At 39.4% G+C, this 12,716-nt stretch overlaps 1 protein-coding gene across 4 annotated transcripts in view; it reads right to left on the bottom strand.

Annotated features, from left to right (window-relative positions):
- The window catches only part of PPP3CA (protein phosphatase 3 catalytic subunit alpha), a 307,186-nt gene that overhangs the window by 241,290 nt on the left and 53,180 nt on the right, over positions 1–12,716 (bottom strand). Inside the window, exon 1 of one of the 4 annotated variants that reach the window (XM_057309723.1) lies at positions 1–12,716. This exon is cut by the window's right edge and continues 28,682 nt beyond it. The exons of the other annotated variants lie outside the window; for them this stretch is intronic. Coding sequence (XP_057165706.1) covers positions 1–16 — 16 coding nt within the window. The 5' untranslated portion in view covers positions 17–12,716. 4 annotated transcript variants of the gene reach the window in all.

Genomic DNA, 12,716 nt, shown 5'->3' on the forward strand with positions numbered 1-12,716 from the left:
CTTTCACCACCCACATGCGTAGAGACCGCTGCAAAGAAGACTTAAGGCCGGGGAAAATACACTTCTGTCAACGAGAAATCATTCCCAAGCAACTGCCACAATTATTTTCAAACACACCAAGAGGCTGATTTGAGAAAAACAGCAGTACACCTTCAACATATTTGCGCTCGATATTCTCAAAGGTAAAACTAAAAAGCCAAGGTCTTTCCAAAATTTACCCAGAACTTAACAAAAGATGTTATAAGTTTTCTTTAGACCAAAGACCCAAAATTATAAAATATGGTGCAAATGATAGTCCGCCTCTCTATTTCTTTTAGTTCCCTTTCAACCTTCTTTGGGGGAAGCTGATTATGTAAAGAGGTCACATTTACATCTTATCAAGGTTCTATATCACGGTTATGGAAACCTGCCCACATTCAACAATGAAGAAAACAAAAAATACCTCCAGAGAAGTGCCCCTCTGCAACTTGTAACCAGAAACCCTCAGAACACAAGCAAATGTTAGAAGCAGTCATGAGGGTTCCTCTCCTTCACACAATCCAGAAGCGTAGCTATTAACCTTTATCTAAAGGAAACTGTACTCATTATTTTTTTTCTGAAGAGTGACCTTTTTATAATAGTTTAAGTCTTTCATTCAACTTTCAATTCCTCTTATGCCAGCTCAATCCTTTGCACTGAAGTTTTTTCATGACTTCATGTTTTCATTTTTCTTTTTTATTCTGCTCCACGTTTGTGAAGTCGTTTATAATTCACATGGCACTTCCACATCCATTATCACTTGGTTCATTACTTCATTCACTCCATCTCGCACTCATATTGTAATTAAACACCCACTGCGGACTAGAAGATGGGATTTGCCCTTTTTAAAGACATATTGATAGACTTACGCTTTTAGAGCAATTTCAGATCTACAAAAAACTGAACAGAAAGTACAGAGTTCCCATCTACCTCCTGACGCCCCTCCACAGTTTTCCCGTTACAACGTCTTCTATTAGTGTGATACACTTGTTACAGTCGAACTGATATCGACACGTTATCATTAACTAAAGTCTACAGTTAATGTAGGGCTCATATTTGGTATCGGATAGTTCTGTGGGTTTTGACAAACACATAATGTCATGTATCCACCACTACAATATCATACAGCATAGTTTCAATGCCCCGAAAACACTCAGTGCTTTCCTATTCTTCCCCCTGCTCTTCCACGCTCTCCTGGAATGGCTGGGGATCACTGGTGTTCTTGCTATCTCTCCGTCTTTGTCTTGTCAAGAAATCCGTATAGTTGGCGTCATAGAGAACGTAAACTCTCCACATTAGCTCCTTTCACTTTGCAATCAGCCTTTCAGGTCGCTTCACTTCTTTTTGTAGTTTAATAGCTCATTTATTTTTATCCCTGAATAATATTCCGTTGTTATAGATGTACTAGTTTGTCCGTTCACTTACTGAAGGACATCTCGGTTGCTTCCATGTTTTGGCAATTATTAATTAATAAAGCTGCTTTAAACATTCGTGCGCAGGCTTTTATGCGGACAGAAGCTTCCAACTCATTCTGGTAAATGCCAAGAAGCATAGTCATATTTTTTTTTTATTTTGTTACTTCTTTTTTTAGTAACAAACCTAACACCTACTTTTTTAAAAATTTCCTAATTTCATAGGACTTGCTCTTTCACTTGCATTCATGTATCAGTATTTAGATAACCAAATACGCAACAGTTTCTAATGGCTTTTGTCTCCTCAGAAGTTCATCCACTCACTGTCCAGTCCAGGACAGAGGGGGGGTACACATTCAATTCACACAGGCACACAATTCCTATTAAACTAAAAAATTAATAAATAAATAAAAAATAAAAAAAAAAATCAGCCACCGCATCTATAGAGATGTACACAGCCTTGCAAAAATGCTCAGCAAAAATTAAAATGGACAGATAAATGTTTTCCCATGACAACCCTCAGCCAAATCAAGTCAACGATATTTATTAAATATCTAAGTATCTACTATTACAAGTCACTGGCTGGCTGCAAACTTGATCTCTAATTTTTGCTGCTCAGTGGTTTAGGAAAGTTCAGAATTCTATTTCAATGACATAGAATGCTCTCCCTAAACAGAAAGTTCCATGAAAACTGAGCAATTAGTCATAATACTAAGACAGAGACCTCATTGCCGTCTTTTAAGTTCTCTTCTTAATCTTAGGATCTGTCTTGATTTCTCTTAAAGCCTAAGTCAACCAGGAATTCTTCCTAAGTCACAATGTGGAACCTGCCTAATATATAAAAAAGGCATTTTTTTTAATATGTAGAGAGAGCCACTTCTTTATTCTAATATGGCAACAAACATAAAAAATGAATAAGTAAAAGTCATTACTGAAAAATTCAGACCAGTTCTTTCAACCATGACTGTAATAGTCAGTGTTTCAGAACAAATTTAACACTGAATTTATTTTATTCTATACAATTTAAAAAGAACTATAAACTTATAATGAGGTCAGCATATTTTTCACATATTCTATTTAATTTAGAAGTTATTTTGTTTGTTGGTCTTCCTGTCATTTGTCAGCCCTTCACTATTACCCCATTACTCCAAATTTTGTCTCTTGCTAGCTTTCAAAATTAGGTCCATTAACTACCCAAAGAGAAACTAGATGCACTCCCTCCACCATGTTCCCATCTGCCGTGGTTTAAGAAAGAATGCCTGCTCAGAAAAAGATCTCTCTGTACCGACGTCGGGGCTCTTGAACTGCAGGCTTCCTGAGTCTCAGCCTTTGTTACAAGCAGATCATGAATGCCATACAGGTGGGATATCAGCTCCACTGGGTCCTGAGATCCGGAAGGCCACCCAGGGCTACCCATAATTTGACATCTGCTAGCAATGTCGTAGTTGGGTTTGTAGAAAGCAGTCCCGTTTCTGCCTGTTGTACCTGCATCTTCAAAGCATCCCGATTTAGACAACAAATGAGGCGATCAGCCTGGTCATAAGCACTCCCTCCCTCTACCCATTCACTCTACGTATTCCCTACCATCCCTTTAAACAAACACTTCTGTTGACACCTATCCCCTTCATGCCACTGGCTATCAAAACTTCCAGAGCTCTGGGTACCAGAATTCTGCAGCTACTATTTTTCATACACACTATATTCTACGCAGGACTGTTTTTAAATATGACAGATTTGTTTTAAGAAACCTGAGTAGTTTCCCAATAAAGCATTTGTCCCAACTAAAAAATGCAATGAAAAGATCTTGCATCAGACTTAGAAGTAGGATACTCTTCTTGAAAAAAAGAATCTCAAGCCAATCACCTTCTCACTAAGAAAAGTTCGATCAATGTCCTAAAGTGAAAATAGGAACTGTTGTTGAGAATCCAAGCTTAATAGTAAAGATGAGCACCTAGAATTCAAGTCAATTTGTAAAAAGGAGAAAGTTTGGCCACAAAACACACAATTCAATTTCATTTTACAGATGACAAGGCCAAAAAAAAAAAAAAAAATCCAGAAGCCGCAGAGTGATGAGTAAGAACAAGGCGGGAAACGAGTTTTAGGTAGCCTGATTAAGGGTCTGAGGAATGATATTCAGAAAGCAGAACGAAGTCAAGGTAACAAACATGCATTAGGAGGTACTAGAGCGGTAGGAGCAGAGAGAGAGCCCGTAAGCAGAGTGGCGGCATCAGCTACCTGGCCATCCCGTATTTGTCTGGAGAGCCAACAATCATTTAGAATTTCCATTAGTAAGGAGTGAAGAAATGCTTTCCCGTGACTTGTGTGTGATGATTGTTAAACGGTTAGTGCTGTATATAACGTGCTGCTTTGTGTCAGAATGAGTCTGGCCCAGCAAAAGATAACTTGCAGAGTCATTCACCAGCTTCAACTGTGCTCAGCCTGAAACCTGATTGAAACCAGCTGAGCCCATGACATCACCACAGGCTTTTTACTATAAAAAGGGCAAGCTCTGTGAGGTCAGGAAGCAGAACTAAGCTCCGTGAACAGAAGCCAAGCTGGAAGAGCCAAGTGAAGTTCAGAGGAGAGATTCATTCCAAGAAGCTAGGATGAGCAATTTCCTCAGAGACAGCTGCAGAAGAAAAAGGCACACGATGGAAATTGTCCTTCAAGAGCAAGGCACTGCTGTCTCCTGAAGACTTAAGTTATCTAAAGCAAAGCCTCAAAGGAGAAATTGATTTAAGCTATTTCAGATTTTCAATTCCTGCAACTGAAGTAAGCTGTGGCATCACCATGGTCATAGTGTTCATGTGCTCTCTCACTCAACATAGACTGAGTGGACACGTCCTCGGGCTCAGGCACTGCTCCAGGAATGGGAATACGATAGTGAATAAAGTGGACGAAAGTCACTGCCCTCACACAGCATGTACTCTTAGAATGAAAACAAATATACAGCGTGTCAAATGAGGATTACAAGAAAACGAAGAGGAGAAGGTGGTGGGTTGAGAGTGGTGATGTGAGCAAAGACGAGTGGAGGTGGGAGAGCTGCGTGCATGTCTGGGAGGAGGGCATGGTGGGCAGAGCTAACAGCACACGCAGAGGCCGTGAGCTGGGAGTGTGTTTTCTGTGTCGGAGGAACATCGAGCAGGCCGGCACTGCCGGTCAGAAGGAACAAAGGGAAGCAGGAGTTTGTGAACAAGGTAATTCAGAAAGCAAGTAGAGGAGTCAAGCAGGTATTTGGATCTATGAGACTAGAGGCTCTGGGAAAAGAGTCAACAGTGGACAAAAGTTAGGAACCATCAGCGGACACATGACGTGCAAACAATGACCCCACCCCACCGGTGCATATGGACGGAGAAGAGAAGAGGGACATCCCAACGGCTAGAAGCTGGACAGAGGTCAAAGAACCAGCAACACAAGACTGAGAGAGAACAGTCTACCTATTAAGGTAGGAGGAAAATCAGGAGAGTCTGATGCCTCGGTACGCTAGCAAAACAAAGTGCTCTGTGGGAGATGGGATGATGAACCGCGTAAGGCTGCTGTCCTGTCAAGTCAGAAGGGCCTACCGTTGGCCTTGACAACATGGAGGTTAGTAGAAACCTAGCAGAACAAGATCGGGTTCTGAGCACAGCGAGAGGAAAAGCATTTGAGAGGGACCCAGAACACAGGAAGAGACAACCTTCTGAAGACAGTGAATGTGCACAACTCTTTGAGAAGTTCTGCTAGTAGCTGGGTAAGAAGGTGGGCAGGGGATTGTGTGTAATTTTAGGATCAAAAAATTATAGCATGCTTTTCTGCTAATGGGAATGATCCAGTAGGGAGGGAAAACGATGATGCAGAGGAGAAAGGGACATGCTGGGGGCAATGTCCTCAAAGAGGCAAAGGGGGATGGGATCTAGTGAAGAAGACTTGGCTCTTCCCTGATCTCAGTGAAACTGATCATGTGCAGGTTTCAGGGTTATTTAGTTTGTTCAGATTTTTTTTTTTATGAAATTATGTTGGCTATGAATGAAGTTGGGTCAAAAAGAACTTGCCACGACTGCCTGAAATTCTTGTGTGATTTAGGCTCTACCCAGCTGGGTTTTAAATGAATCAAACGTAATAACCAGAATGTGGTGAAACACAGTGTCCAACTCAGATAGGAAAACCAACTACTGTTTGTCTTTAAATTTCTTTTCCTTTTTTCTTCCTTTTATGTAGTAAAATAATCATCTTTGGCACAATTAGTGAAAATGCTTGACTTACTATAACCAAGGCAGGCTTGCTAGTTATCAAGGGTGTCTCTTCTTCTACTAGGTTCCCAAATGACAAATAACAAACCAGGAGCGGGGAACCACAGGAGAAGAATTTGCATTCAATATACTCAGATCTTAGCCTGTAAGTACATCCTCATGGAGCTTTCCATCTCTACAATAACTGATATTTAACTGATAGCCCTCACTCCCCCATCTTTTCCTGGGAAAAGCTATTCCAGATAAGAAGAATATATTAAAGAATAGTTTAAAAGTGGTTGGCAGTTATTCCATACGAGCATAGATAATCCCACTACCAATATACTTTAGATCTGACTTAACTAAAACCTATTTTGAGTGAGGGTGTTTTGGACAGTCTGAGCACTGATAGCCAGTTCACACCCTAGTGGTGGCAGCAAAGCCAGTGCGAGGAGGTGGCAGAAAAAACAGCCGTTTTTCTATCCCATCTGTGAAATCCAGAAGACGGTAAAGGAGATGAGAATGGGAGAAACGGGGCAGACAGGCCTCAGCGGAGATCAAAAGAGGATTTAAATCTCCGAGCTATGCATCTAGAGCTCTTCCTAGAGGATTGCTTCGGGGCGCCTGGGTGGCACAGCGGTTAAGCGTCTGCCTTCGGCTCAGGGCGTGATCCCGGCGTTGTGGGATCGAGCCCCACATCAGGCTCCTCTGCTATGAGCCTGCTTCTTCCTCTCCCAGTCCCCCTGCTTGGGTTCCCTCTCTCGCTGGCTGTCTCTATCCTGTCGAATAAATAAATAAAATCTTTAAAAAAAAAAAAAAAAAGATGATTGCTTCTAGTTGATATGAACACATGGAAAATCAGGCCCTGAACTCCCCATGCCCTGGTGTCCATGGTAGGTAGGTAGCATACTCTCTGTGAGTGGAAGGACCTCTGGGCTTCTAATGCTACCTCCCACGTGAAGCTGACGTTTGACACACCTGCTCTTATGTCTTCTCCATTAAACCTCATTTCTTCTCTGTTCTATTCATCTGTTAATCTTGAATCCCAAATAATTCTACTGTCGAAACATGTCCCCTGGCTGCCGTTAGCATAATTTAATACAATAGATGTAGGTACTTAGCGCCTTAGCAGTTTCACTTCCTGGGCCTGGGGAGGTGCAGGGACCAAAGCAAGGCTCTCACCGCCCTCACTGCAGAAATATGACTAAGGCACACAGAGGACAATCTCTTCCTGGGGAAGTCCTCAACACACGTATCATGGGCTTTCAAACAACTATTCCAACTCTACCTTGCAAAAAATCAGCAGTCATCGTTAACCTTTTCTTTCTAGTTGTTCTTAATTTACCTGCGACAAATAATATTTGGTTCAAATGTATTAAGTAAGAAGAGGTGATTTTACAAGTTCACGTGACACAAACATCACATTTTAATCAAAACTTTCTTCGTGCTTCAAAAAAACTAAGAAGGAAAACCATGAAAATTGAAAATGTGCATGACTCTGTTTTCTCACTAAATTTGTACGTAATGTAAAAATAACCATTCTACCAAAAAATAATGTACAGGAAAGACCCGAATTTCAGCAAGATGGTTTTCAAACAGTTGGTTTTACTGTTTAACTGTTCAACAGCATAGGTTCAGACGAAAATAAGCATCTGGCCCTCGTGCGGCAACTAATTTTGTAACTTGAGGGAACACATCTAAGCCTTGGTTTCCTCATCTAGGAAAAAAAAGCATTGACTCCTATGACTCAGATTGTTGCCTTTAGCTGTAATATCTATGATTTTCTTCCACATGATGTTACAAATTATTAGTCTCTCAGGTTAGTAAAGTTTTATCAACATATAGCAGAACTATTTTAATTTGCCATAAAAAGGGATACGTCAGGTGCAACACAAGTGAATTAACAAAATTACAGTATTTTGAATTTAGAAAAATCAGTCTTTGCATGGAGAAAAGGTTTAAGTAATGTCGTAGACAATTCTGGAAATTGCTGCCTGGAAAACACTTCCTCCTCCACTGAGAACTGTCACCAGCACTCCCCTAAGAACGCTGTCATTCTGTAACCCAACCCACAGTTAATTGATTTGGGGGTCGATGACAGACCCAAGCTAAGACAATCAGGTTGTCACTCTCTGGAAGTCGTCCTTTTGATCTTATAAACACAGGCTGGGAGCCAATAGTACCTGAGTCATGGTCACTGTAACTCTAACAAGTCCACCACCCCTGCTTCTAAAGATCCCAAAGCAGTCCCTGGTCCCTAGGGCCACCCTGGCTTTTTACTTTTAGCAAGACTGATGGCTTCATTATTCCCAGGATTCCTTTAAATATTGAAAAAATTTAAATCTAAATTAATTAACACTAAGTAAAATGTAAAATCCAGTTCCTCAGTTTGAGTAGTCCTATTTCTAGTGCTCACTCGTCATGGATGTCTATCGGCTACCACATGGGACAGCCCAGATTGAGAGTACATTTCCATCATCAAAGAAAGTTCTGTTCAATAATGCTGCCCTAGACACTTCTGACAAACTTCCTCCTTGCTTAAGCTTCTGGCATCAGGAGTGTGTGTGTGTGTGTGTGTGTGTGTGTGTGTGTGTGTTGTTCGTTTGTTTCATACATGCACGGAGTAGATAGAGTCTTAATAAGAGGTTAACAGGAGGCATAACATTAACTTCTCAGAAATCCCACTAGGGATTTCTGGGTACTCTCAAGTGTTCTAAGTCTTGGAGTTAATGTCCCTTCAAAACTTAAAGTTTACTCACGTCACTCCTGGACACCTCCTGGGTCATAGAATCACAGAATTTAAGAACTTAGGATAAACTTATCGAACACCTAATAATCTCATGATTACCCAAGTAACCAGGCATGAGTTGAAATATTTATTTACCCACCAGCCTGTTACTACACCAACTGCTTCCTACTCTTCCCCACATCTCTCTCTCTCTCTCTTTTTTTTTTTTTTTCAGTTATTTTGTAAGGTACTTTCACCATGGTTACCATTGTTTTCAGTGTCATAGTTCCCCATATCTGAAAGGCACAGAAAACATTCTGTACTTTCAAATCAGGGAGCAAATACACTTTTATTGTAATTTTTTTTATTTTTCACTAGAACCTTTATGTTCAAATCTGCCACATGATTAGTCATCTGTACAGACTGGAATCTGGATAGCTAGAGATGTTTTTATTCCATTGCTTTTAAACAAATAGTAACCAAACATCATTTAAAATATGTGGATTAAAAAGTCATACCTATGCATCAATAGACTTAAACTCACTAAAGCAAGTTCTCTTAGTATCTTCATAAAGCAATGTGTTATCTTTAGAAAAAAAAAAAGATTACAACAAATCTAAATACTAACAATAAACAGGGATTCTAACCCTCTGTCACATGCACTCACACCTAACTGGTGAAATCTGATTGTCCACCTAGCAAAGAATTTACAGGTTGTTTTCAGGTAAACATAGAATTCAATATTCATGCAATATTAATTTTGACATAAAGAATTTTTTTAGCTTTTAAAACTTTTTATTTTGGAACGGAATTATTTTTAAACAATCCTTATACCGTATCGCTTCTTTAAAGTCAAATGCCATCAAGTGTGAGAGCAGTTTATGACCACCCAACCATCCCTTCCATTAAAGATAAAAAACTTATATCTTTTCCCCTACGCAGATTTGCATCTAATGTGACTGGTTTGTAACGAATGGAGTAAAATGGTGATGACTCCTGCATATAATAAATCATTACAGACCCATATTTTGTATGTCTTTTCCTTAAGTGTAAATGAGCAAAGATTTCCCCCTGTTCCTATCACATCACATAAACCAGTGTTCTAAAACTTCTAAAACAATGATATACATTTCAAAGAATTAACCAAGTCTATTTCCTTGTCTCTTGCCTTTCAAACACTGTGTGTTTGTACACACACAAACAGACATATATATACACATATATGTATATACAGATACATATAGATATAAACATACACACACACATTTATTTCACAAAGTTTTCTAACATACAGGGTGTTGGCCATTCCTATCTTGAGGAAACACCTCTCCCAAGATTACCAAGCATGACCCACAAAGTCAACAAAGGGAGCCCTGCACTTAGTGGCTGCGGCTTTGAAGCCTGCCATTAATCACTGGCGGTGTGAATCATCAAAAAGCAGTCCAGAGAACACAGACCAAGAACTTGTACTCTTTCAACAAAGGTTTTTCGGCTGATAAATTACACAACAAAAACAAAAAAAGCAAAACAGCATAAACTCCAACCCTCAATTGTATGGTTAAAATATCTATTCTTTAGGAAAAAAGCCAATAAATAGGTCTTAAAGCAACTGAGCACAAATGCCAACCACAGCCTTGTCATAGCTTTCACCCAGACACCTGACTCCTTTGAAACATTGCGTACACCATGGAGGGGATCACAAATTAGTTAAGTCATAAGGCACCTGAAGGTATTTACTATCCCAATAAGTTACCAAGAAGGTAGAAAAATCATAATGTCGTATGAATGAAAGTTATGGGGTTGATTATTTTAATAAAAGTCAAACCACTGATTAAAAAACACAAACTTCCTTAAACAGTGGAAAGGGCTCTATAACCAAACTCACAGCATTCGTGAGCCCTATCCTCATTTCGAAATGGAACTCTAAATACTCTTACAGGCTGCTCTGTATGTCAGAATTTTACCAAAGGTTCATTTTAACCATGACTCCAATACTGATTGGTTACACTAAAGCTATAAAAAAAATTAAGTGCATCAGCACTTAAAAATTCAGCATCAGCAGCCCCAGCTGGATGATAGGCCATCTAGGGAGAACTTGGAAGAACCTGGTCTTTTAACAAGGTTTGAGTAAGTGGGTCAGCTGTCACCTGTGACCGACCAGGTTCGGCCTCTCTAAGGAGAATGCATTAGCTGCAGCAGCCCAGGATCAATTTCTGGCAGCTGAAAAAGTTGTTAGTAATTTCTTTTCTAGTAGAAAGTATATATATTTTTTCCAGGAGATTTTAGGTTATACACATGAGGAAAAAATGGTGTGTGTGTGTATGTAATATTAATATATCTTTTCTCCTAAAGTAAGGGGGGGAAGTGCTTTAAAGGCTATGTTTACTAAACAATGTTTAAAGATTAAACAAAAAGATGATTCTCAAATCTGTATTTCATTTCTCAAACCGAGCAATTGCGGGGGGAAAAAAATAGCTACTAGCAGAAATACCTTAGCTAATTTATCTTGTTTAAACGAAGTTTAAAATTTTGGGAATAGCCATAAGCTTTGTATCTTTTGATTCTTTCAAACACATTTAAATACACTTAAGGATTAGAAACACAACTGAAAAGTCACACTCATTTATCTAAATTCCTTTTAATATATACATTTAGGATTGTAACACCGAAAGAAATAGAAGAGTCTTTGGAAAGAACTGACGTTGACCTTTTCTTCATGACAGAGATCTTGTTTTGAAAATATTCTGCACAGAAACACAAGGTTCTGATCAAAACAGGGGCAAATCACTTTAATTTTCTTAGATACACGGTCTAGCTTTCAGCACTGCAGCATGAAGCTCAGATGCCCTGGGCAGCCTTCCACTCAAGTGCGTGGTCTTCTATTTAAAGGACCCACATCACCCTACATACAGGGCAAGAAAGGTGTGCACCTTTTCAATGAGACATGCACAGAATTTTTTTTTAACCTTTCAAGATCTATGCATCATGTGACATAAAAAAGGAAACATAATAGTAGCTAGTTGTCTATTAACTAGCCTCCCAGATTAATGAATGTGGAGAAAATGCCTAAATGTCTTTTCGGTAAATTTGTCCAAAGACAAACCTTAAAGGTATTTTGCTAATCAATGGTTGTAACTTAAGCTCTATGCAATCTCAAAAAAATGCAAATGAAATCAACAATTTCCAACAACCCAGTACCTGCTGCCTTATACTGTTTTTTCCCTCCTTGCGCAGACTGTTGAAGTCAGACAGGTTGAGGTCACCTTCAAGAAAGCCCTTTGCCCTGCCAGGTTAAAGTCATGCCAGCAACCAAAGTAGAATCTGATATAAAAATAGGAGCCTAAGGAATCCAGGGAAAGCAAAGCACATCATAAGGCCAACAGTTCACATGATTGCCAACCATGCGAAGGAGGTGATAGAAGCGTAAGGCTGTATCTAAAGGAGCAATAGAACCAACCACTCCTGCCACAGTAATCAGTTAAAGTAATAAATAATTAAGTGAATCGATCAATAAATTAATTAATAAAATGGCCAGGTGTTAGGCTGAAAAACTAAAGTAAGTGGATTATTTGGTGTCGCAGAGTCACAGATAAAAGATGTTAATCTTCTACTTTCTTACATGTCTTAGTTTATACATAAAGGCCATTGATTTCACTGAGGTAAAACAATGGCTACCCCCTCCCCGGCAAAAAGATTGCTAAATATGAAATTAATAACAATACAGGATATGAAACATGAAATTACTCATGTCATTTCAATTTTCAGGAACCCTAAGGTCAAACAAATTCATAGATAACAATAATTTTCAAAGAGGGAGAAGAAGAAGGAGGAGGAGGAGGAGAAGACTGATATCAAAATAGTGCTACCCAAAGAAGAAACAAAGTTAAGGGGTTTACAGGAGTTGAAAGCATGCTCGTTACAAAGGCATGATAATGTCTGGGAGGTAGTAAAAATATGATCTGTATATTTAAAAAAATAAAGGAAGCAGCTGTCTAAACATTTTAGCTTTTTTCCAAAAAGTGTTTATGCACTGGTCTGAGGATAGAAATAATCCAAGTTGGGGCGCCTGGGTGGCGCAGTCCTTAAGCGTCTGCCTTCGGCTCAGGGCGTGATCCCAGCGTTCTGGGATCGAGCCCCACATCAGGCTCCTCCGCTGGGAGCCTGCTTCTTCCTCTCCCACTCCCCCTGCTTGTGTTCCCTCTCTTGCTGGCTGTCTCTCTCTCTCAAATAAATAAAATCTTTAAAAATAAAATAAAATAAAATAAAAAATAAAAAAATAAAAAAAAAGAAATAATCCAAGTTGAGGCAATGTTTTAAACTATTAGAATACACACACACATGCACACACAC

Source organism: Ursus arctos, unplaced genomic scaffold, assembly GCF_023065955.2.
Source record: "Ursus arctos isolate Adak ecotype North America unplaced genomic scaffold, UrsArc2.0 scaffold_9, whole genome shotgun sequence".
Lineage (NCBI taxonomy): Eukaryota > Metazoa > Chordata > Mammalia > Carnivora > Ursidae > Ursus > Ursus arctos.